Source organism: Chrysemys picta, chromosome 2 (genome assembly GCF_011386835.1).
Source record: "Chrysemys picta bellii isolate R12L10 chromosome 2, ASM1138683v2, whole genome shotgun sequence".
Taxonomy (NCBI): Eukaryota; Metazoa; Chordata; order Testudines; family Emydidae; genus Chrysemys; species Chrysemys picta.
The window spans coordinates 148,196,723-148,221,768 of NC_088792.1; the positions used below are offsets into that span (position 1 = coordinate 148,196,723).

General features: G+C 60.3%; 1 protein-coding gene across 8 annotated transcripts; it reads left to right on the plus strand.

The window, feature by feature from the left end:
• Positions 1-2,505: 2,505 nt before the first annotated feature.
• Positions 2,506-24,167, plus strand: TMEM150A (transmembrane protein 150A). 8 transcript variants are annotated; one of them, XM_065584294.1, is made up of 9 exons: positions 2,506-2,654; positions 4,161-4,368; positions 8,505-8,552; positions 9,153-9,239; positions 11,343-11,410; positions 15,631-15,744; positions 21,574-21,701; positions 22,137-22,314; positions 23,285-24,167. In XM_065584294.1, exons 2-9 carry the CDS (start codon positions 4,304-4,306, stop codon positions 23,524-23,526), a joined length of 930 nt encoding a protein of 309 aa, XP_065440366.1. In that variant the 5' UTR covers positions 2,506-2,654; positions 4,161-4,303; the 3' UTR covers positions 23,527-24,167. The 8 variants fall into 8 exon arrangements, with proteins under 8 accessions (XP_065440366.1, XP_065440370.1, XP_005279309.1 ...); XM_065584298.1 differs by having other exon boundaries at positions 15,631-15,696; XM_065584295.1 differs by lacking the exon at positions 2,506-2,654 and adding an exon at positions 2,764-3,166.
• The last annotated feature ends 879 nt before the right edge of the window (positions 24,168-25,046 follow it).

The following is a 25,046-nucleotide window of genomic DNA, read 5'->3' on the forward strand; positions in this document are numbered from 1 at the left end:
TCCGGGCTCATACTGGCGCCGGTCGACCCGGAGCAGCCAGGAGTTCTCTCAGATGGGTGTGGAGATGGGTTATTTGCCTGATATCCCCTGTGCCTGCAGGCGCGTGGCAAGCTGTGGGAAGGACCCAGCTGTCCTGGGCTCTCTTACCCATGAGAAGCACTCTCCTATTTCACAGCCCTGGAGCTACAAGGCCTCTAGCCACAGCTCGGGTCCAGGGGGAGTGACCCCCCCTCTAGGCAGCCCATCTCAGCCCTGCTTGGGACAAATTCAAACCCAAGGGTGAGGGGATCTGAGTGTAGGGCAGAGCATGACACCCACCGCTGGGAATCTGCAGCACCTGCCAGCCAGGGATCCCCAGCCACTGCATGCAGGAGCGACCTAGCTGCACAGGGCAGTGTCCTCTCCTCCAGGCTACAGCTGGGGAAACTGAGGCACGGAGTAGGGAAGTGGTGTGTTGAAGGTCACATAGTCCGTGGCAGCGATGGGGCTAGAGCCCTGAGTCCCAGCCCCTTTGCTCCAGCCCACCAACACGCTGACTCCTGGAGCTACTTTGAACTGGGACCTGATGAATTCCCATTTCGCTCCCCCCATACTCACCCAGTCTGCTGTCAGCAGCATTCCCGCCCAGCTGCCCTGCTCCTCGTGGCTCTCGTTCACCCCGCTACCCTGGCAGCAGCGCGGCCCAGAAACCTACAGCCAGTAGGGAACGGGCCCTGGGTTGTCAGATCCATGGTCTCCCATCCCAGGGCCTGCAGCCACCAGGGTAGGAGTGATTTTGGGAATATCCAGGGGACTTGTTTATAATCTCCCAGGCTCGGCTCTGGTGTAACTCCAGAGCCGAGATTAGCCCCCTTCCCGCTGTCTGGGATGTTGGGGCTCTAAGGGTGATGTGGGGAACCGACAATGCAGTCGTGGCTGCTGGCTTGGAGGCAGTGGCAGATTAGTCACTGGGCCAATGGGGCCCGTGCCCAGGGACCCTGGCCAATTGGGGGGGGGGGACAAAAAATGGGCAATCCCGTGCCCCGACTCACTCCGCCTGCCCACCCAGCGCTCCTGCCGGGGAGCAAGGGAAGCCCCCTCATCCCAACCTCATTTCCCCGGCAGGAGAATGTGGGGGAGGGGACCCCACTTGCTTTGGTCCAGGGCCCCACAAAAGCTTAACCCGCCTCTGCTTGGAGACCTGGGGTCAGCGCTGGCATGGTCCTGGAGGGCAGAGAGGGTGAGTCGCAGGCTGCAGGCTTCTCCAGACCTAGGGAAGGCCCGAAAGCAACCGGTGCACCCCTGACACCCATAAGATTGTGGCTGAAGAGGGATTGTGTGGTGGGGGATGGGGCCTGATCCACTCCCTCATCATCTGATTTACATGGCTGGCGGGATGGGGGAAGACCCCTGATCCCAGCACTTGGCAGGGAGAGGCGTCACTGCCAGCGTGGCCAGAAGATCTCACCCACACGGAGCTGGTGGCACGGGGCAGCACTGAGGTTGGGTGGATTATTTCCAGCCTCTCCTGGAGGCGGAAAGCTTCTTGGCTAGACATGCCAAACCTGCGGAAAAAACGCAGAAATTGGGCTTGTTTTTGGCTTAATTGGCTTGTGAGTTGCTTGTTGGCTAGTTTGGAGTTGTAGCTTGTTGTAGTTCCTTCTTTTGTTTTATTAGCTCCCAGGAAAGGGGGGGGCAAGCAGGGTCCAGGGCGGGAGAGAGTCAGAGGTGCACAGCAGGCCCCAGACTGCACGCCGGGGGGATCTAGTCACATGGAGTGTTGGGGTTCTTAGGGATTGGCTTGTTTTGGCCTTGTCTGGATGGGACTAGCTTGATTTTGGGTTTATTGTGAAAGTCAAGGTGCTTAGTTACTGCGGGAAAGTTGGCAACTGTGTTCTGGGCTGATCCACTGCCAGGCTGTTTGTCTGGGGATGGTTGGATCCATCGGGGCGGAGGGGAGCCAGCAGTCAGCGGGGTGTTAAGGATGGTGCACAATGCGAGCAAGACACCCCAGAGTGCATGGCAGGGCCAGGGGCACCAGCCCTGTGCAGCTCCCACCTGCTCCGTGGTAATATCTGCTCCTCCTTTTCCTGAATCCGCATGGGATACGAACACCCCCCTGGCTGCAGCCCAGGCTCCTGACCTCAGACCCACCAAGGCCTGGACTCAGCCTAGAGCCAGGATTTAGACCCTGAGCTGGGACCCCTAATTCAGGACTTGGACCCGTGGCAGGACCCCCCGTATTGTGCCCCCCCCGACCTGTGCTGAGGACAGGACTCGAACCGCAACACAGGAATTCCCGAGGGAGGGGAAACATTGACTCCCCCTCCCCATCTCAGAGATGGGTCAGTCCAGCCTGACCCCCCCATCATTCAAACGTCAAACCCCGCCCCTTCTCAGGGATCCCTGAGAAGCCGTCGTAGAAGCCACGCCCCGTCCGATAGAGCTCCAACCCAGCCCCCTCCGCTCTATTGTCCCGGCTGTGGTCGCTTCGCGCTGCATGGCGGGAGTTGTAGTCCTGCACAAGGGTGGCTCGGAAACGACAGCTCCCGTCGGGCCTTGCGCGCCGCGGTCAGCTGCGTGGGGGCGGGGCCGGCCTGGCCTGTTAAAGGTCCGTGTGGAGCCGGCAACCCCGGCGCGCTGGGGCCGGGACGGGAGGTTGCGGCGGGGAGCGGGTAAGAGACCCCCCCGCCCCCATCCGTGGGAACGTGCCTGGCCCCCTCCCCCCAGAGACCCGGATCTGCCCCCCCCCCGAGACCCGGGTACCTCCACACATCTGGGTCCGCCCCCCCTACTGGCCCCCGGGTTTGTGAGCTCGCGAGCGAGGGCGGTGCGGGCTCCCGTCTGTCCGACCTCGCTCCGGGGGCACTGGGTGGGCGCGGGCGCTGCAAGACCCTGGGTGGAGAAGCCGGGACCCACCCCGCCCCCCCGCGGCCCCAGAGCTGGCAGCGCTGCAGGGTCCCTGCTGCACCACCCCCGGGATCCCGGCAGCGCGGGGCCGGGGCCGGCTTTGCCGGAATGACCCGGGAAACCCGCGGGGATCCAGCGCTGGCGGCGGCCCGGAGGTGCGGGATGAATGAAATGTTGCTGTCCCTGACCCGAGCCCAGCCCGTAACCCTGATACTTGGCTGGGACGCGAAGCCTTTAGGTGTGTGGCCCCAGGGGCTGCCAGGGCCTGTCTCGTCAGGTAAATCGCCGTCCCCTCGTGGTAGCCGATCGGAAAGCGTCCAGGCACTGGCTGTGCCCTGGAAGCTGAATTCTAATCTCACTGCTAGGCGGGGTCCCTCCAGGCCAGGGGGATGGGGAGAGAGAGGCCTTGTCTCTTCACCCCCTGCTATGGGGAGAGCTTTGTTCTCCAGGGCTGCCTAGCTAGCCCAAGTCCCACGCAAGGAAGGAGCGAGTGCCAGAAAGTCTGTGTCCTTGAGCCGCTGGATCAGTGCATGGGGAGGGTGCTAAGCAACAGGGCCAGGGATGGCTGCCAAGCTGGGCCCTTGGCTTCGAATCCAGCAGCATGAAGGTGAAGTAAATGTCCTGCTTCCTTGGTTGGAAGTGCACAAGGAGCTGGAAAGAGAAGGGTGGTGGGGGTGCCTGTAGCTTTGAGGTGGGGGTGTGGCTTAGTGGCAGTGGGGCTGTGTCAGCGGGAGGGGGGGGTGTTGTATCAGTATGTGGTAATGCAGCTGTAGCACAAAGCGGGGGAGCACCCAGGAGCTGGCTGCCCAGGGGCACAGGAGAAGGGTGGGCTGGAAGAATCTGCAGCTGCCCTATGCCCAAGAGGGTCTCCCTGCCCCGATGGAAGCATGGTCATGAAGAACTGCCTGCTGCCATCCTGTGACACTTGCCATATGTCCCAGCATTGACACGCATTGTGCCCTGGCTGCAAGGTCAGGGGTGAGTGGGAGAGGGCTTTGTAGTGCTACCAGGGATTTGGTGGGAGAGCACAGGTGGTCTATACATTGGCTAGAGCCAGGGGGTGGGCCTGGGGACTCCTGGGTCGGTGGGTGGGATGATGGACACCTGCTGTCCAAGGGATGTGGCTGTTAAAGAGGAAAACAGTCCCAACCTGAGGGGCTCCAAGGTAGTGGTGACCTGACACCACCTCTTCTCCCCCCCCCCCCCTCGGTGTAACACTAGGTCTGGCTGCTGTTGGTTGACATTGGCACTTCTCTCTCTCTCTCTTCCAGGCAGGTGCCTTCTGATGGTTCCGAGTGGAGGCCTTGGATTGTAGCTGGTGCCCATCCGTCCCCCCCCTTCTCCCTTCCCTTCCCTTCCCTCCTCATCTCCGAGTCCCCCCACACACACACATGTTCCGTATCTGGACTCACTAATGACAGCCTGGATCATCCTCCCCATTAGCCTGTCCACCTTTTCCATCACTGGGATATGGATCGTGTAAGCAGCCACTTTGCTCTGGTTTGTGTAGTGATGTGGGGAGGGTGCTGGCTAACCAACAGGGGCTGGGATCTGGCTAATGAACAGGGTGCTCCAATAGCCATGAGATTGGGTGGCTAGTCCATGGGCTGCTTCCTCTGACAGTCTAAGCCCCAAACCAGGTGACTTTGAATCCAGTGAAGGACAGGTTCCCGCCTCTCTGTGGGCTAACAACCCCTCCCTTTAGTAGCCTCCTATTCTGTGAACTGATTGTTGCCACCATGTTTTACTTGAGTCTTGGATTCACTCCAGTTCTGCCCCCTCCTGGTGTAACAGTGGCTGGCGGCTCTTTGTGTCCCCAGCCCAGCTCGGGCTCCAGGGTGGCCGCTGTCTGGGGTGCTGGTGTGTGTGGGGGGGGGGTCACGGAGTGAGCACTGAGGTTTGCATTGTGATGGGGTGGGGAAAATGGAAAGGTGGGGTGGGATTGGGAACAATTACTTTGGGAGGTGCAGATACCACTATTCCAGTGCTGGGGGCACCTCTGGGTCCTCTCTGAGCCCTGCCCCTCTGTGATCAGGGCATCAAACCGGCATAAGCTGTGTGATGAATCCTCAGTCGCCAGGCTCCATGAGCTGGGAGCCATAGCTACCTGTGGGCCTGGCCAACATCCTGCCGCTTACACTTCAGTGCGTTCCCCTTGCTGTAGCCCCTTGGCCTGTCTGACACGGGAGCCTGTGGGGGAGGGTTAACTGGATCCCCTTTGCACCAGGTAAATGGTGGTCACTACAGGGCTCAGCATTCTTGTGTCTGACCCATGGTGTCTGCTGAGTTTGGCTTCAGGACTGGCCTTGCGAGCCCAGAACGGGACTTCCTGCCTGCAGGGTGAGTGGTTCGAGGGCTGTGTTCCAACCCAGGACAGCAAAGGGTCCACTGACGGCCGCTCCTAAGGGGCGCAGTTCAGTGCTCCCGCGGGTACAGCCCTCTGGCACTTACCCCCTCCCGCCCCTCCCCCCAGTGAGGGGGAGCTATTGGCCAGTGTGTTTTCAGGCAGACCTAGATGCTAGTGGAGCTGGGTGGGGTCCCTCTCCTAATCCTCCCCAAGGTGCGGTTGGCGTGTCTCCCACGGTCCTCAGCACGGCTGCCTTGACAATAGCCGCCCTTGTCCTCATCTCTGAGAGAGCCCCAGTGTGTCCCTAACTTACCCTGCAGTACCAGGCTCCAGCCACTGGGGGGACCCTTGTCCTCATCCACATGGGCAGAGCCAGGGTCACCCCAAACCGTGTTGGGCTGAGTGCCCCTCTGCAGGAGGGGAGTCCCTGGGGGCTGTCGGTGCCAGGATTGAGGGGAGTGGCCTTGCAAAGCTGCCCATGAAACAGATGGGAATTCAGATGCAGAGTGCTAACCTAGGCGTAATCCCCTGGATCCGGCTGCTGCCTCACCTGCAGGGCCCGCTGCCCCATGAGGTCTCCACAGAGCCCGCTGGGGCAGGCTGGCCAGCCGGGCAGCCTTCCGGGACCCCATCACTGCCCCTGGGAGGCTCTTGTGCACGCTGGGTGCTTAGAGCATCCAGCAGTTGTTGCTGATGGCTCCAGCCCTGGCCTGGGACCTTGGCAGTGAAGTGACAGCTTGGTTAAAGGCAGGGAGGTGGGAACTCGTTATAGATGGTGACCGGGGGCTTGTGCAGTTACACAGAGGGTAGCTCAGAGCCCCTTGTATCTCACCCCCAGCTGCTCCTGGGGTTGGCAAAACCCCCCCCACACACACACACACACACACACATGCTCTCCTGGAGCCACTCGGGAGTTGCAGGGAGTGGGGAGGCTGTGCCAGTTTGACCCAGTCTGGAGTGGCAGGAGCTCAGAAGGGCGCAGGGGTCGGGGGGGCCCTGCCAGGGCTCAGCACCAGCTGCTCTCACTGACTGTAAGTGGAGGTGAGGACTCAGGACCCTGATGGGAAGCAGGGCCTGGTGAGAGCGGGGCGGAGGCAGGGCCCTCGGCCAGGGGGGCTGGCAGATGCGGTGTCAGGCCAGGCCATCAAGGTCAACCCCATCTGCTCCCCCAGTATAAGGAGGTATTGGGGAGGGGGCTGTGCTGGGGGCAGCTCTGCACCAGGTGGGGGAGGGGTCAAAGGTGGCTGGAGGCTCCTCAGAGCAGTTTGCCCCTGACTTTGCCTGTCAGGTGACCTTTGACCATACAGGGTCCTGGGCAAGGAGCGCAGGCCTCCGCATGCACCGGGAATGAGCCGGGCCTGGCTGCCCCCAGCAGCGTGGACACAAGGCTCAGCCCTTCACCCCTGCGGCCCCGCACGTGCCCTGCTCAGGTAGGGGTAGTGACAGAGTGGGGAGAGGGTCGCAGGCTGGGAGCTCAGCTGCCCCTCCCCTGCCAGCTCCCAGGCCTTTCTTGTGCTCTCTTGGGCCAGGCTATCAAACCGTAGTGCCCCAGCCTTGCCAATGCAGGAGTCTGGGCTCCGCAAGGAGTCATGGCGGTGACACTGCAGTGCCTTCAAACTGCCCCAAATCTGGCCCCCCCAGCCCTGCTCCCCACGGAATAGCCCCTGGCCTGCATACCCACTGCCAGCCTGGATCACAGCTCTGAGCCGGTGCCCCCAGGCCCCAGGAGCAGCCCCTCCCTGCCACCACCGCGGTGCTCTTTGCTCTAGCGTGATGGGCAGCTGGGGCAGTGCCCCCTCACCCAGGGCAACAAATGGGCTGTTCCACCCTTCTGCACCAGGGAGCCGATCTCTCCCCCAAGGCGGTTCTGCCATGGGGTTGGGGCGGTGGGATCTGGGCTGTGAGTGTGGATGTTCAGGGCCTGCGCCAAGTAGTGACTGGCTGGAGCCCAGGGAGACTGGCTTGTCCCTGCGCTGGCACCAAAGGCGGCTGTTGAAGCTAAACAGCCGAGCGTGGCAGGACGAAGGGCACATTCCTTCATGTTGCCCTGGCTGCTGCTTGGCTCAGCTCCCCGGGCCGAGTGTGCATCGCTCCACCAGCGGCCCAGATGCCAGGCTGATCTGAGCCATCGTGCTGCTGGGGGAAGGGGAGCTATGGGGAAAGTTGGGGACCTCTCAGAATTGCTGGTAACTTTCCAACCCCCCCCCCACACATACACACACACTTGGTCTTTCCGAAGGTGAGACACCTGGGAGTGGCAGGGGAAGCCGACTCGCAAGACTTCCACTTCCCCAGCTCAGGGATGGCCGTGCTCTGAAACGTCCTGGGGCACGTGCCCTGGTATCGGGTGTGCTGCGAAGCCAAGCAGATCCCAATCCCCATTCTAGTGCCGTTCTGCTCCCTGAAGGGAGAATTTTGGGGGGGGGGGTGGTCCTGCTGAGCCCAATGCCCCCCCAGTAATTCCCCTTAACCCTGCGGAGATACCACCCATGGCAGGGGCTGCTCCTTGGGCAGCATCAGGCAGCGAGGGGCCGAGTCGTTTGGAGACCTCTGTGCGCCCTGTCACCATGCAGGGCGGAAGCCAGTGAGGGAAGATCCCAGCGTTTGCAGAGGTTAGGAGAAATTTGTCTCTGCGCCTGTGACCCAAGGCTGCTTGATGGAGACTTACTCGGGGGACAAAGACTGAGCCCCCCAGTGCTATGGCCGGTTGCTCTTCAGAGCAGAGCCCTGCATGCAGCGTTGGCTACAGAGCCCCTGGCTGCCGGCGCTGCAACAAGACCAAAGAATGGAGCCGTTTGGTTCCCCCAGCAAAGCGTGAGCTGAGCGGCTCCCTGGGCTGGACAGGGCACTGGCTCGTGTCCCTGGAGGGGTTTGCAGGGGTGAGAGTGGTGGTGCTAGGGGGCAGAGGTAGCTGGGTATTTGGCCTGCATGGCACAATGGGCAGGGCCTGTGTCATGTACCCCCAGGTCGGCTGGGTGAGGGGGTGTGGATGACACTGACAGGTCTCTCAGTGCCGGTGAGCTGGCCTTCCCAGTGCTGTGTCCATTCCCAGCATCCCCCGGACTCTTCAGGGCACCTGTCTGGAGATGGCACCATTACCCAGGGCTCGGCTGTGGACACTGGATGCCTCTCCAGGGGTTCTTAAGTTGGGCTCCCCTGCTCCAGTGGCTGGGGAGGTGAGAAGGCTCCTATGGGACAGGAGGCCGGGTAGGTGCATTAATTCCCCTCGCTAGTTCAGGTATGGTGACCTTGGCTCTGCTCCTCGCAGGTACGCCATGGCAGTGATGAACCACCACGTGTGTCCCGTCGAGAACTGGTGAGCAGCAGCCCCCGTGGCTGGCAGTGCATGGGCAGCCCCTGCCAGGTGCTGCAGCCCCACCCGCTTCCTTCCTTGCCCTAGCCAATTGTAGTACCTAATCTAACCAGTACGGTCAGGCTCTGGGGCCAGCCCCCGTGCTCCAGTCCAGCTCCTTGGCCTGGATCCGGAGTGCTGCCCCTGGGATGGGGAGAGCAGGATGTGCCCAGGATGATCCAGAGCACCAGCTGCCTGGCTATAACCTTCCCCTGCCTGCCTAGTGCGTGGGGCCTGGCGGCAGCCATGTTACAAAGGCCCATGGTGGGGGAAGCAGTCCCTCTGTGCTGCCAGGGGAGGGTGCCAGGGCTTCTGGGCAGCTTGGCGGAGGTGGGGCCATGTATCCAGGCCCCCAGGACAGGGAGAGGAGCCCCTATGGTCTCCCCTGCCTATGGAGGGCACCGTGCCCAGGGGTGGGTAATACGGACTATACCACTGCTCTGGGAAGCAGTAGGGCAGAGGTTAGTTGCTCCTGGCCCCCATGTCAGTTCCTAACTCCCCCCCTCCCCCCATGCTGTTCTGGCCCCTTTCATCCCCCACCCCCCACTTACCAATTGATTTCAGGTCCTACAACGAGTCATGCTCCTCCAGCCCTGCCAAGCATGGCTACCCCAAAAGCTGCTGCACCTTGGAAGATGTGCCTCTGATCAGGTGAGGCTGAAGCGGGGGTTGGTGTGAGTGGTATCTGGGGTCCATCACGCTAGGGGCAGTATCCCACTCCGAGGAGTTTACATGAGGCCAGAGGAGCTGCACCCTCTGCCCTAAGTGAGAGAGCGTCACAGCTCCCTCACCCCAGGGCAGCCGCAGCCTCGATGGCTGCCTCACTGTCAGTCTCCTCTTGCCGCCCGCTTCCCCCCCCTCCATGTATCACTCAGGGCTGGGGACAGGGGTGCCGTGGTGGCTGTTTGCTGGGCTCTCCGGAAGTGCCAGTTGCCCAGAGCCCTCTGGCAGCATGTGTTGGAATGAGTCATGGCCAAGCTGCCTTTGTGCAACAGGGAAATGGTGCTGTGGGCCACTCAACCCACAGCCGGGGGGCCCAGGTGGGCACCCACAGGCCTGATCCCACCCTGCTGGGGGCAGCAGTGCAAACCAGCCAGCTCACCCCTGAGCTGCAGGGCCGGAACTTCCACTAGGCGACCCTAGGCGGTCGCCTAGGGCAGCAGGATTTGGGGGGCAGCATTTTGCCACCCTTGGCGGAAATTCGGCGGCGGGGGGTCCTTCCGCTTCGGGTCTTCAGCGGAAATTCGGCGGCAGGTCCTTCACTTGGGACTTGCTGCTGAAGTGCCCCGAAGACGTGGAGCGGAAGGACCCCCACCGCCAAATGCTCAGAGGAGGAGCGCTGCCGCCTAGGGTGGCAAAAACCCTGGTGCTGCTCCTGCTGAGCTGTGGCATTGCATCACGCCAAGTCACGTGCAGCATGTGTGGCATGGTGGAGGGCGAGTCAAGAAGGGGATAGGGGAGCAGCACACCTTGGGGGACCCAGGGCCTGGCGCAATATGTGCCATGTGTGACAGGTTCCCCCAGGGTGCCACCTGGGGCTGGGGTACCACTGAGCCTCTGACCCACCAGCCTGGGCTTCCTCTCACACTGTGCTGCTGTGACAAGCTGCAAAGCCCTCCAAGCCTGCACTTTCACCAGCATTCACACAGGTGCAGTCACATGCAGGCTCTCTGACCACCAGCTTCTCAGCCTAGGCCCCCAGAGCAGTACCGTCCTGCCCTGCTCAAATCTGGCCAGTATATGGGTTTAATACCTGGTCCGCCGCTCCCTCAATGTGAAGAGGACCATGCACACTTGTGGTAACCAAGCTGAGATTTTTCCCCAGGCACCTTAGTCAAACACACACGTGTTTAGATTAAAACTTTAAAATAAGTGTATGAATTCCAGATAGATGTTAAGTGATTGTAAGTGATAGCAAACAGATCAAAGCAGGTTACCTAGCAAATAAACCAAACCACAAACTGAGCTTAACACACTAGATAGCTAGGATATGAATTAGCAAATTCTCACCCTGAGTGATAAACAGGCTGGCAGATTCTTGGCTTTGCAGCTTGGCTTTCCCCGGCTTTAATACACAGGCTAAAAATCCCTTAACCTGGGACCATCACTTCCCCCCGTTCAGTCTTTATTTATCAGGTGTTTCCAGGTGTGGTGTTGTCAGGAGAGTGAGGCCCCCTCACGTTGTCATTGCCCCTCTTTTAGATCTTCCCCCACACTTGCTGGAAAGCTCTTTTGCTGTGACCTGGGTCAGACCGTTCCCATTGTGCAGTGCTATCTCTGAGAGGTTTCTGTTGCACGCAGTTCCTGGGGTAATCCTGGTGCTTGTGCAATTCCTCAGTAAGCCATTAACATTGTTTGGCCTTTTTACAGTTGTACCTGAAAGGCTGCTTGTGGGTGTTTTCAACCTCACAACATGTTTCCATAGCCCATACATAGCCAAACTTCACATACGCCGGTAGCGCATACAGTCCAACGAGATATTACTGTTGAGCAGATCAAGACTTAGATCCCTCACAAGGCACACTTTGTGCAAAACAGAATAATTATATGACAGTGGTGAATATTGGGGTGCCAAGGTGTCACCATGCCCAAGAGGCACGCGAGGGCACAGCTGCCAGGAGCCAGGCAGGTGACCGGCCCAGAGGGGTGCTGGATGGGGGTCACACCCACCCCCTTTCCATGCCCACCAGGGGGAGGCATGTGCTGCTCCGATCATGTCCTGGCTTTGCTGACTGCTTTCTCCTTGCCCTGCAGTAAGTGTGGCACATATCCCCCAGAGAGCTGCCTCTTCAGCCTTATTGGGAACATCGGGGCTTTCATGGGTAAGTGTCCACCCCACCTGGCCCGCTGAGGAGCCGCTCTGTGCAGAGGGCCCCTCTCCTGTGACTGCCTTGGCCTGCTGGCCACGTAGCCCGCACCAGGCTCAGCCTCCCTGCTGTGGGGCCGGATCTGGGACTGCATTTGCTGATCTGGCTCAGTAGAGGGGACCCATTGCTGTTCTGTCCCCAGCACTGCTTCTGCATTGGACTGGGGCCCGACCTCCCCACTGGGCAGGCAGCAGATCCCCACCGGGGCATGGAGCGGGCTGCTCCCTTCCCAGGGTGGCTCAGTGGTGGGTGGAAGGCGTTCTTTGCAACAGAAGTGCTGGAAACTGTTTAAAAATGTTATGCTTGTGGGATATGCTGAGGACGTTGTCACAGACGCACAGGTCATGCCCACTCTCTGAGCCTTTGCACGCCTGTCTCTCGCTGTGGGCCCCCTCACTCTGGACCCCCAAGGCCTCCACTCCCAGAGGGACTAATGCAACCCTGTTCTCTAGACCGGAGTGACTCTCAGCCAGCATAGAATAGGAGGGTTTCTTGAGTGGCTGAACACAGCATAGGAAACTCTCAGGGCCTCAGGCCTGGCCTCCCTCAGCCCAGCACATCCAAGTCTCCTCTGCATCCAGGTGGGCTCTGCCTGTTCCCCCTCTCCAGCCCCGAGCCCCCCTGCTTCCCAGCTGGGCATCTGAGATCACCGGCCCCAAGTCCCGCCTCTGTCCATTGTCTTCTCTCCAGGGAAACAGGGTCACCTGGGCCTCCTCTCCTCTCTTCTGTTCTCTGGCTGGAACCGGTTGGTCAGGTCACTGGCGTCCTCTCTTTATAGCCCATTGTCCTCCCACTGGCCAGAACCGGCTGTGACTCCTGAGCTGGGCCTCCGGGTCACCAGTCGCTGGGGTCTCCATTCTCCAGGCCATGGGCTGGGGTCCCAAGTTCCATGGCTGGTCCTCTGTAACAACAAACTCCCTCTCCCCTCGCCTCGTTAAACCAGTAACACCCAGGGAAACTGCGTCCCACACCCTCTGCATGAAAACCATCGGAAAAAGACAAGAAACCCTCCCCCCCCCACCTCATCACAGGATCCCCCGGCCCAGGGAGTGGGTCTGTCACTGCCAATCCTGTGGCCTCAGAAGCTGCTGTGGCTCAGAGCCCTCACCCCAGGAGCCAGCCCATAAGTATAAAGGTCTTACCTTGGCTTCCATGGGCCTGGCTACACCTTTTATGGTGATCCCAACTGCCCTGCAGGTCCCCCTGGGCCTCCCCAAGTTCTTAACTACCAGACACTTTCCCCTCTGCTTTGTCATCCCTAGAGGTGTGAACCCAGCTCCCCAGTCACTGTGGTGGACACTCCATGCAGGTTGCACGCTAGCAAGCTGGTGGGGGTGAAAATAACCAGTTGATTTAATAGACCCCCCCCAGATTCAGAGATGAGATGGCAAGGGACTGAACAGCTTCCCCTGGCACAGTCAACATCTGCAGGCTTTCCACTGGCTCCCCGCATGCCCCTGCCACAGGCTCCAGCACTCAGGCGGCCCCTCGAGCTCTGGGGGCCTTCCATTGGGGGAGGGTGGGGGGTTTTCTCATCAGGCACTATTAATACGCACAGTGGGGGTGTGATGGGTTCCCTGTGGGGTGCCACCTGGAACTGGGGTACCCCTGACCCACCAGCCTGGGCTCCCTTTACCTAGTACTGCTGTGACCAGCCTGTCAAGCCCTTTCCCAGGCTCCAGCACACATACAGGTAGGGACACTTCCAGATGTTCAGCAGCTGGGTAAGGGGGTAAACAGTGAGGTGGTGAAATTTGCAGAACTACTCAAGATAGTTAAGTCCAAAGCAGACTGAGAAGAGAATCTCTCAAAACTGGGTGACTGGGCAACAAAATGGCAGATGAAATTCAATGTTGATAAATGCAAAGTAATACACATTGGAAAACATAACCCCAACTATACATATAAAATGATGGGGTCTAAATTAGCTGTTACCACTCAAGAAAGAGATCTTGGAGTCCATGGGTGGCGGGTATCGTAGGCATGGGAAGGCCAAACAGCCTGATATCCCTGGCCCGTGCTCCACCCCCATGCCCCACTCTGACTGCTGTTCCCTGCGGCAGGCAGGCTGGGGCCCACTCGCCCCTGGGCCTGGGCCCACCCCAGCCGAGCTGTCTGCCCACCCAGTGCTGGGGCCAACACCTCTGCTGGGAGGTGCCTTCAGAGGCGGGGGGGGCATGCCGGCCAGGGGTCGGGCCCGACGGTGTGGTGCTCCGAGTGGGGGCTGGGTTCTGGTGGGCACAGAAGGGGCAGGGCTGGGGGGCTAGCCTCCCCAAGCCAGGGGTTTACCCACCACCCATGTTGGACTCATTGCAGATAGTTCTCTGAAAACATCACTCAATGTGCAGCGGCAGTCAAAGAAGCTAACAATGTTGGGAATCATTAAGAGAGGGACAGATAATAAGACAGAAAATATCATATTGCCTCTATATAAATCCATGGTATACTCACATCTTAAATACTGTGAACAGGTTGCCCCATCTCAAAAAAGATATATTGGAATTGGAAAAGGTTCAGAAAAGGGCAACAAAAATGATTAGGGGTAAGGAACGGCTTCTGTATGAGGAGAGATTAATAAGACTGGGACTTTTCAGCTTGGAAAAGAGATGGCCAAGGGGGGATATGATAGAGGTCTATAAAATCATGACCAGTGTGGAGAAAGTAAAGAAGGAAGTGTTATTTACTCCTCATAATACAAGAATGAGGGGTCACCAAATGAAAATAGGCAGTAGGTTTAAAACAAACAAAAGGAAGTATTTTTTCACACAACGCACAGTCACCCTGTGGAACTCCCTGCCAGAGGATGTTGTGAAGGCCAAGACTATAACAGGGTTCAAAAAAGAGCTAGATAAGTTCATGGAGGAATAGGTCCATCAATGGCTATTAGGCAGGATGGGCAGGGATGGTGTCCTGTTTGCCAGAAGCTGGGAATGAGTGAGAGGGGATGGATCCAGTGGTGAGCTGGAGCCGGTTCCCACCAGTTCACAGGAACCGGTTGTTAAATTTAGAACAATTTGTTCCAGGACAACCGGTTCTAAAAGGGCTTTTAAATTTAACAAAAGCTTCAGCAGCTGTCCATCCTGTCCCCGGCCCCAGCTCACTTCCCCCTTCCCGCCTTGAACGCTCCGCCCCCCTTCTCCTCCTCCCCTGCTTCCCGCGAATCAGATGTTCGCGGGAAGCCTGAAACAAGCAGCAGGCAGGTAAATTGGGGTGGGGACGCGCAAGGAGGGCTCTAGAGAGGCGCGGCGTGGCCCAGTCCAGCTCCAGCTGAGCAGCTCCCTCCGGCCTGGCCCCCTGGCCCCGCCGAGCGCCCCAACCCGGTCCTGGCCACGGCCGAGTGCCCCCGGCTCCGGCTCCGGCCCCAGCGGTGCTGGCCCCGAGCGGCTCCGGCCTGGCCCTGCTCGGCTCGGGCCCCGCGGCACCGGCCCCGGCTGAGCGGCTCGGGCCCAGCTCAGCTTGGCTTGGGCCCCGCGGTCCAGGCCGAGCGGCTCCGGCCCAGCTCGACTTGGGCCCCGCGGCGCCGGCCCCAGTCCCGGCCGAGCGGCGGACGAGCGGCTCTAGGTGGCGCGGTAAGGGGGCAGGGGGCAGGGAGGAGGTGTTGGAAGAGGGCAGGGGAGTTTGAGGGGTTGTGGGGGGGTGGATAGGGGTTGGGGTGGTCAGAGGGCAAGGAACTGAATGGGGGCAAGGGTCCCAGGGGGGCAGTCAGGAAGGAGCAGGGGTTGGATGGGGTGGTGGGGGGTAGTCAGGGGCAGGGGTTCCAGGGACAGTCAGGGGACAGAGAGACGGGCTGGTTGGATGGGGCAGGGGTCCTGGGGGGCCATCAGGAATGAGAGGAGGGGTTGGATGGGGCGGCAGGGGGCAGTCAGGGGACAGGGAAGGGGGGTGGATGGGGCAGGGGTCCTGGGTGGGGGGGCATCAAGGTACGTGGGGGGTTGGATGAGGCAGGAGTCCCGGGGGGGGGGCACAACCCCCTCATGGGGTGAAGAGGAGGGAACCTGTTGTTTAATATTTTGGCAGCTCATCACTGGATGGATCACTTGATGATTCCCTGTTCTGTTCATTCCCTCTGGGGAACCTGGGATTGGCCGCTGTCGGCAGACAGGACACTGGGCTAGATGGACATTTGGTCTGATCCAGTATGGCTGTTCTTGTGTTCATACATATGCTGTGATCAGCTCTGCAGGGGGAGCCTACAGCTAAGGAACTGCCCAGCTGCTCAAGTGCACAGCCCACTCGAGAGTGTAAACCCCAAATTATACCATCTTGCATGGCACAGAGAACTGTACAGCGTAAGCTCATGAAATCGCCCCCTCCCTCAATGTGGAGAAGGATATGCAACAGCTTTCTGCCCCAAGTTAGGACTCCCCCACACTGGTTTTAGATAAAGCAAAAACAAGTTTATTAACTACAAAAGATAGATGTTAAGTGATTATAAGGGATAGCAAACAGATCAAAGCACGTTACCTAGCAAACAAACAAAACATGCAAACTAAGCTGTCACGGAGTATTGGGGGACTCAGGGCCCTGCACCCCTGGCTTCCTGCGATTCACCATGACTCTCAGCCAGCCAGTAAAGCAGAAGGTTTATTTGGATGACAGGAATACAGTCCAAGACAGGTCTTGCAGGCACAGACAACAGGGCCCCCCTCAGTTAGGTCCAGCTTGGGGTCCCAGGGCATCCCAGCCCACCCCCCTTTGGGGGGTCAGAGCCATCTCTGCCTCCCAGCCATCTCTCCAGCCCGCTTCCAGCACTCTGCCTTCAGCGACCCCTCCCACAGCCTTTTTTCAGTTTCCCAGGCCAAGGTGTCACCTGGCCTCCAACCCCCTCCTGGGCTCCCATGCTACATGCTCAGGCATTCGCCCTCGGGCAGACTCAGACTCCCATCCCCCAATGCAGACTATCCCAGCCACACTCCCCTGTCAGCATTCACAGACCACAGTAAGAACAGTCCCAGTTCGTCACATCTCCCCCCTTCGAGACCGAACTGAGCAGGGTCACTTTAGCCAGTGACCCGGGGAAGTTCGAACCTACCCCCGTTCCCATGGATGCCCCCGCATCCCTCCCATTCCTTGGTGAGAATTACACCAGGCCCCTCCAGTTTCACGCCCCCCCTTAGGTCGGGGGTGCTTGATGGCACTCGCAGTTCGCATGTGGGAAGGTTTATGCGGCCTGTGCCCTTTTCCCACCCCCATACCTCTGGGGTTCCAACTGGGCTGTGGTCTTCTCCCAGCGCTCCAGTCTGGAGGTCTGTGCTTTGGGCTCTCTTGGTTTAGAGCCGCCCTTTTAACCTTGGCCACCCTCCGGAAAGGATCCTTTATGCTGGGCAAGGGTCCTAAAGCTGTTTTCCCCTTGTCCTGGGCCTTCCTCCCCCTCTGACAGGGGTCACAGGATCCGCAGTACTGTCGGACAGTAACAAAGACCCCAGGCCAGTAAAAGCTCCGTAGCAGCCTCTGCTGGGTACGCCAGGTTCCCTGGTGCCCTGAGAGAGGAATGTCATGGGCCCGGCACAGCAGCTGGCGGCGATACTTCTGGGGTACCACCAGCTGCCCCCTGATCCCCCCTGACTCCATTTTCCCTGGGGGAGCCCATTCTCGGTACAGGAACCCCTTCTCCCACAGGAACCTTTTCCGGCCACCTCGTCCCATGGTCTGTACCGCATTGAGGTCGGCCAGGTCCCTTATCTTCCGCAAGGAGGGATCTCTCTGTACCTCGGCCTGGAACTCAGCAGCTGGGACAGGGATGGCCACCTGCTCTTTCTCGCCCACTGGGTCTGAAGCTGTAGCTTCCCTGAGCCGTGTCCCTGGGCGTTCCCTCCCCACCAGGTTAGGGTCCTGCGCCTCAGGCAAGGCACCCCCCCCCAAGGCCAGGGCGCAGTGCCCCTCGCCGGCTCTGACTGCGGGTCACAACCAGTGCCTTTTGGGGGTTGCTTGGCCAGTTCTCCAGGTCCCCCCCCATCAATACCTCAGTGGGCAAATACGGGTGTACCCCCACATCCTTGGGGCCCTCCTTGGCCCCCCACTTCAGGTGTACCCTTGCCACGGGCACTTTGACTGGTGTTCCGCCCACCCCCGTCAGGGTCAGGTAGGTGTTGGGCACCACCTGATCTGGGGCCACCACCTCGGGCCAGGCCAGCGTCACCTCTGCGCCCGTATCCCAGTATCCATTGACCTTCCTCCCATCCACCTCCAGGGGAACAAGGTACTCTCTCCGGAGGGACAGCCCCGCGCCCACCGTATAAACCAAAAACCCTGAGTCTGGAGCATCCAGCCCCCTAGAGGAGCTGGCCTGGGGCCCTTCTCTCTCTTGAGCAGTTGATAAGCTGCCAGCCCCTCTTGCGTGAGAAGCCTGCCCCTCGTCCGTCTGGGCCTCTACCAAGTTAACCCGGTGCGGGTTCGGTCTGTTCAGTCCGTCCTTGAGCTTGGGGCACTGGGCCCGAACGTGGCCTCTTCGGCCGCAGTAATAGCAGCTCATGTCCCGTGGGTCCCCTCGAGCCGGTCGGTTGTCCCTGACGCTGGGCATTCCCCGTGGGAGGGGATTCCCCATATTCCCCCTTTGGGAGGTCCCAGGGTGACTCTCTCTCTGCATCGCGGCGGGCCTGTTCCTTTGGGGCTCCTCCCTGCCACCCCCTGACCGGCTCTTTACAAACTCATCGGCCAGCCGCCCTGCGTGTCGCGGGTTCTCTGGCTTTCTGTCCACCAACCACAGCCTCAGGTCGGATGGCCTCATACAGTTGCTCCAGTACCAGCAATTTAATCAGGTCCTCCTTCGTCTGGGCCTCATCAGCCCACTTGCTGGCGTATCTTTCCATGCGGACGGCTAGTTGCAGATATGAGATCTCAGGGGTTTTATCCTGACTCCGGAACCTTTCCCGGTACATCTCAGGAGTCAGCCCAAACTCTCGTAGCAGGGCCTTTTTGAATAGTTCGTAGTCCCCTTTCTCTGCCTCTTCCAGTTGGCGGTACAATGCCACGGCTTTGGGGTCCAGTAAGGGGGTAAGGACCCGGAGTCTGTCCGCGGGATCAACCCGGTGCAGCTCGCAGGCCGTCTCAAAGGCCTCCAGGAAGTCATCCATGTCCTCCCCCTCCTTGTGTGGGGCCAGGATGCACTTATCAAAGCTCCGTGCAGTCCTGGGTCCCCCCTCACTCACCGCAGCCGGGGGTTCGCTGCCCTTCAATCTTGCCAGTTCCAGTTCATGCTGTCTCTGTCTCTCTTTCTCCTCCCGTTCATGCTGTCTCTGTCTCTCTTGTTCACGATCCCCCAGCTCTCTCAGTTTTAGCTCTTTCTCCCATTCCAGCCAATTCTGCTCCACGGATGCCGAACGTCGCCGGGAGGATCCTCTGCTGGCCGGGGGGGTCACGGCGCCCTCGGTATTTGCTGGGCTCCTCCCCACCCTTCCCCTAGGCATAGGAAGGAGGGGTCTCGGGAAGCCCTCAGCAGCCGGCTGACCACTCCCAGCTGGTACAGACACTGGTGCCTGCGCTGCATTTGCCAGGCTGCTTCCCTGAGACACAGGGATCAGTTCATTCGCGCGATCTTCCGCCTCCAGCCGGGCAATGAGCTGTTCTTTGGTGAGCCTCCCACTGCGCAGCCCCCTCTGCTTGCACAGCTCCACCAGGTCGCTCTTAAGCCGCTTGGCATACATCTTCCTGCTGGCCACTCACCGGCCTGTGTGCTCACAGCTCCCCACAGTTCCCAGGGGGACCCCTAGTGTGCCAGCCCTTCTCGAGGTCACCACCTCTCTGCCAGGGTCGAGCTGCAGACTCCTCCGCCCCTGGGACCACTCGCTGCGATCCCCCCGGGGGACCCTGTTACTGCAAAAGTCCTTCTCGCTGGTCACACACTCCCAGGGGTAATAGCCGTCTCTCTCTCACTCTTCAGCCCGCCTGGTCCCTGTCAATCCCCCTTCGTTTTACTGCTCCCCAGTCACTTACTGCAGGAAGCGCCGTCCACGGGGTGCAGTAGATCCCGCCGCTGCCACCAGTTGTCACGGAGTATTGGGGGACTCAGGGCCCTGCACCCCTGGCTTCCTGCGATTCACCATGACTCTCAGCCAGCCAGTAAAGCAGAAGGTTTATTTGGATGACAGGAATACAGTCCAAGACAGGTCTTGCAGGCACAGACAACAGGGCCCCCCTCAGTTAGGTCCAGCTTGGGGTCCCAGGGCATCCCAGCCCACCCCCCTTTGGGGGGTCAGAGCCATCTCTGTCTCCCAGCCATCTCTCCAGCCCGCTTCCAGCACTCTGCCTTCAGCCACCCCTCCCACAGCCTTTTTTCAGTTTCCCAGGCCAAGGTGTCACCTGGCCTCCAACCCCCTCCTGGGCTCCCATGCTACATGCTCAGGCATTCGCCCTCGGGCAGACTCAGACCCCCATCCCCCAATGCAGACTATCCCAGCCACACTCCCCTGTCAGCATTCACAGACCACAGTAAGAACAGTCCCAGTTCGTCACATAAGCTTAATATACTAAAGAGATTGGATATGAGTAGCAACTTCTCACCCCAGTTGATGGTTCAAGCAGGCTGCAGAGATCCTTAGGGGGCCAGCTGCACTTGCTTACAGCTTAAAAGTTCCTCTAGCCTGTGTCCAGCACTTCCCCCATTTCAGTCTTTGGTCCTTGGGTGTTTCCAAGAGTCTCTTGGGGGAAGTCAGTGAAGAACCCTGATGATGTCACTCCCCTGCCTTAAATAGCTTTTGCATATGGTGGGAACCCTTTGTCTCCAAGCTTGGCTCCCATGCCTTTCAGTGGAAAAACACTGGGATTCCAAGATGGAGTCCAGCACCAGGTGACCTATCCCTGTAGTGCCACAGCAGCCATTGCTCAGAGGCCATTTGTAGCATCCTCAGGAAGACCCTCAGGTGGGGAATAAGCACCTTCTAAGGCCTACTGTTCTCCTTAATGATTCATTAATTTGAATGGGCCCTTCCCAGCCAGCCATCTAGACGAGTGATTTTCAAACTGCGGGTCGCGACCCAGTACTGTTAAAAGTCCCATCAGTGGTGCTGCCTGGCTAAGATAGGCTAGTCCCTACGTGTTCTGACACCGAGCTGTGCCCTGGAAGCGGCCAGCAGGCCCAGCTCCTAGGTGGGGGGGAGCCACAGGGCTCTGCCTTCTGCCCCCGCCCCAAGCACTGGCTCTGCACTCCCGGCCAATGGGAGTTTGGTGGGGGGGTGCCTGTGGGCGAGAGCTGTACGGAGCCACTTGTGCACCTCTGCTTAGGAGCTGGACCTGCTGCTGGCCACTTCCGGGGTGCAGCACGGTCCGCAGTGCCAGGACAGGCAGGAAGCCTGCCTTAGCACCCCTGCTGCACCACTGACCTGACGCTGCCTGAGGTAACCCCGTGCCCCAATCCCCTGCCCAGCCCTGAGCCCTCCCAAACCTGGAGCCCCTTCATGCACCCCAAACCCCTTGTCCATGGCCCCACCCCAGAGCCTGCACCCCCAGCCCAGGGTCACCTCCTGCACCCCAACCCCTTGCCCCAGCCCTGAGCCCTTCCCACACCCCAAATCCCTCATCCCCAGCTCTGTTGGGTTGCGGGCATCAACAATTTTCTTTAACTGGGTGCCCAGAAAAAAAGTTTGAAAACCACTGCCCTAGTGGGCGTTCCCCAAGCGTAAACACATTTGTAATACAGATACACAGTCAATATTTCGCAATTCAGATACAGAAATGATCCATGCACACAAGTAGGATAATCATATTCAGTGAAGCAGAACCTTTCCAATGACCCCTCCCATGCCTTATCTGGCATACAGTCTATCAGAATTGGGCCAGAATGCTCCTCGCTCTGAAGAATACAGGGTGCAGTGTCCCAGGAGCCATCCCCAGGTGCCTCGTTTCAGTGGCGTTAATGGCCCTGGGGTCTGCGAGGGCTTGTTGCTGGGGCTGTGTTTGTGAGCACAGCTGGCTTGGGGGCACCTCCCACAGCTGGCCGCGAGGTGGAGCTGATGGTTCCCAGCCCGCTTCTCTAGCCCCACACATCTCACGTCAGAGCCACGGCCCAGCCATGCAGCTGGAGTCCCGGAGGGGGAGTGCCCCATGGCTCCTGGTGTGGCTGGGGTCCTCTGGGTGTGGGGGGAGGTAGCCCCCAGCCCTGCTAACAGTCTGTCTCTCGGCAGTGGTGCTGATCTGCTTCCTGCGCTACGGGCAGCTGATTGAGCAGAGCCACCGCTCCTGGGTCAACACGACGGCGCTTGTCGCGGGCTGCACCAACGCTGCCGGCCTCGTCGTGGTTGGCAACTTCCAGGTGGGCTGGGCAGGAGCCACCCTGCTTGGGCCAGCACCTGGCAGGGGCCAGGCTCTTCTCCTGCCCTGGCACCCTCAGCCTCTATCCCCCGTACCCTAAGCTAGCTGTGATGTCCCTTTGCTGGGGGGAGGCTGCTGCCTGTCTGGCCATGGGGGGAGGAGGGGGCAGATGCTAGCTCCCCAGAAGGGCTGGGTGAGAAGAGAGGAAGGGGCTTGGCAGCTGTGGAGCAGGGCATGTCTGGGGCATGTGGGGTGATAGGGAAGCAGCACAGAATGGGAGGAGCTACTGGGGTACAGAAGAAGCAAGCCTGGGATGGGGGGGATTGTGCAGGGCCCCTGTGGTGTGAGATCAGCCAGGCTGAACTGGGAGGGGGGAAGGGGGGTTCTCAGGGGCAGGAATGGCCCAGGCTCATTGCTGTCCCTCCCTCTGCCCCAGGTGGACAACGCCAAGTCCCTGCACTACATCGGGGCAGGCATCGCCTTCCCAGCCGGGCTGCTCTTCGTCTGCCTCCAGTGCATCCTCACCTACCACACTGCCATCAGCGCCCTGGACGGCTGGATGGCGCACCTCCGCGTCTCGCTCACCGGCGTGGCCTTAATCGCCCTCGTCCTCAGTATCCTTCTGGCTGCGGGTTCCCAGCCACCTGCCTGGCCCCCTTGCTGCCCAGAAGGCACGGGGCACTAACCCCGGCTCGACATCCATGAATGTCACCTAGGTAACCGCGGGGCTGTGTCCTGCAGGCCGCACCAGGGAGCCTGCTGCCAGCTCTGAGCTAACGCAGCTGCCCCAGGTTTGATCCCTGGGCCCGATGTCCCCCCGTGTCCTCAGAGAGCAGGGTAGTTCCCAGGGCTGGAGCAGAACATCAGGCTCTTCCCTACTGCAGGGTAGGGGCATCACCTGGGGCCACGTCTGCTGCTGAAGGGGCTATAAACTAGCAGCTCCTCTCTGCGCCTCAAACGGGATGGCCTAGCACAGACACTGGGAAGGGCTGTGGCATATGGTGCCCTCTACAGCTCTGCCTGGCTGACCTCCCTGGTGCCAGTGTGCCCCCAGCATGCCAGGGGCTGGCCCTCTCCTGCTGTACTGATGATACATGGCAAGGTCCCCTGCCCCAGGCCTCACCTGTACCCACAGCCTCTAGCACTAGTGATCAGGGGCTGTGTGTTCCACCCTGCAGGCAGCACAGGGTTAAAGATACCCATTTGCCTGAGGCTAGAGCCACATCCCCCTCCCCATGGGCACCTCCTGCGGACAGGCTGGGGCGGGGGGGGGGGGAGGGGTAGTGAGCTCGAGGGTGGCCAGGCTTGGGGGCAGAGAAGGTTCATAAGGGTCATGCCAGGTGTGAGCTGGCCCAGGGGGCTTCTGGCATGCCTCCCCTCCCCTCCAGTGGGGGTATGGGGGTGGTGCCTGGAGTCAGTCCCCAGGGGGAGGGGAATGAGTGAAGCTGGTGCCCCTTCCCCCCATGGTTTGGGGAGGAGGGGCAGGACTCCAAGTCAGTGTGCAGGGTGGGGAGTGGGGTCTCTGTGACTCCACCCTCTGCTGAGGCCACCCCCAGTGGGTGCCTTTCCTTAGCCAGCCCCTAGGCGGTGTCTTCTTCATCCATGAGAGCCCCCTGCTGCAACACCTGGCGGCCATCTGCGAGTGGGTCTTCGTCATCGACATGCTGGTGTTCTATGGCACCTTCGCCTACGACTTCGGGGCCGTCTCCACCGACACCCTGGTGACGGCGCTGCAGCGGGCCAGCAGCCGGGGCTGCAAGTCGCCCGGTGGCAGCAGCACCTCCACCCACCTCAACTGCACCCCTGAGAGCATCGCCATGATCTGAGCAGGGGCTCCCCTCCCCCCCTCTTTGATTTTGTACCAAAAAACATTTTTTAAAGGAAAACACAGTATTGGGGCTGCCCCCCACAGCAGGGCCGAGCCCAGCAGACCTCCCTGCTCGCCAGCCTAGCTGCTGCATCGATGGCCAAAGGGCACCCTCGGGTGGGGCCGACAGCCTTCTCCTACCCGGGCTGGCTCCCGCAGGCCCTCACTCCCTCTGCAGATCAGACCCCTGCCGGCAGCAGCTGCTCAGGGAAAGGAGACCGGAGCTGGCTGCAGGGCGCGACTGCTCATGCAGTCGGGGCAGCCTCTCCTGGGCGGGAGCCCTCTGCACAGGTTCCCTTGCTCAAGCCCCTGCCCCATTCAGGAAGGATTTGGGGTAACCCCATAGCAAAGTGGGGGGGACGCACAGGGCTGTTCGAACATGTCTGACCTTCAGAGGGAGGGTCTTTTCTCCCCCACCCGTTAACCCCTCTCCTTCCTCTCCCAGTCCTGGGGGAGGTCTTGGCAGTGGGATGGGGGATGACGTGGCAGGGGGTAGAGGCCTCGATCCCCATCCTTCTGAGCCGGTTTCTTTGGGTAAACCGGATTGGTATTTTTAGTACTTTTTATATCTCTAAGGTGTATAAAGAGACTTGTATTGGAGCAGGGTGTGCTGCCTGGTCACTGGGGAGCTCCCTGCGGAGGAGCCCTGCATACCTGCCTGGGGTTGGCAGGGCTGTGCTGCCCACTGGGCCAGCCTTGGGCACGGCCGGCCAGGGCCTGGTTCCCCCCTTGCTCATGACACCTCGGAGCCCCTGTGGCAGGTGGCTGCCCCCTGCAGGCCCCAGGGGCAAGCCCTCTCGTGTAAGTGGGGTGGTCTGCTGCAGCTGGCTGGTTACTGAGCTGGGCCGGAGCAGGGGGCACCCACCAGCTTTTCATCCTTCATGGCCATGCCCTCCCTGCCTCCCTCAGCTGGACTTCCATTGCTGGGGAGCATAACCCCACTGGAGGCCAGGATTCTCTCACTGCCCCCCAGCTGGGTGATCTTGCCTGGGGGTGAGCAGAGAGTCCTGGGCCACACCAGGGACAACGCTGCCCAAATCCCTTTTCCATCAAGCTGGGGGTGGGGGGTAGCTGAATCCAAGAGAGGGTCCCCTGGGCCCAGCTGGGCTCCAGCTCCCCCTAACTGGGGAGGAGTGTCACACCAGCAGCCCCATTAAACACAGATTATGGGGAAACAGCCCAAATCCCCTGGCCCTCCCAGCCCCAGCTGTTCTGAGCTCGGTGCTGGTAGGGAGCAAGGAACACTGGGGCTGAACAGCAAAGGAGGAGCCCCATTCACTGCAGGGGACACCCCACCGCCACCCCCATCCCCCTCCTGGCACCAGCAACATGCTGTGATCTCCCTCTGAACAGCAGGGAGGGCCTGCCCCAGGCTGGCCTGCTATCACCCCACCACTGGGGGAGCTAGAGCCAGGGGCCCTGAGACAGCAATTGGGGGCATGCCCCTCTGAGTGGGGAGGGAGTTCCGCCCCCAGGCAT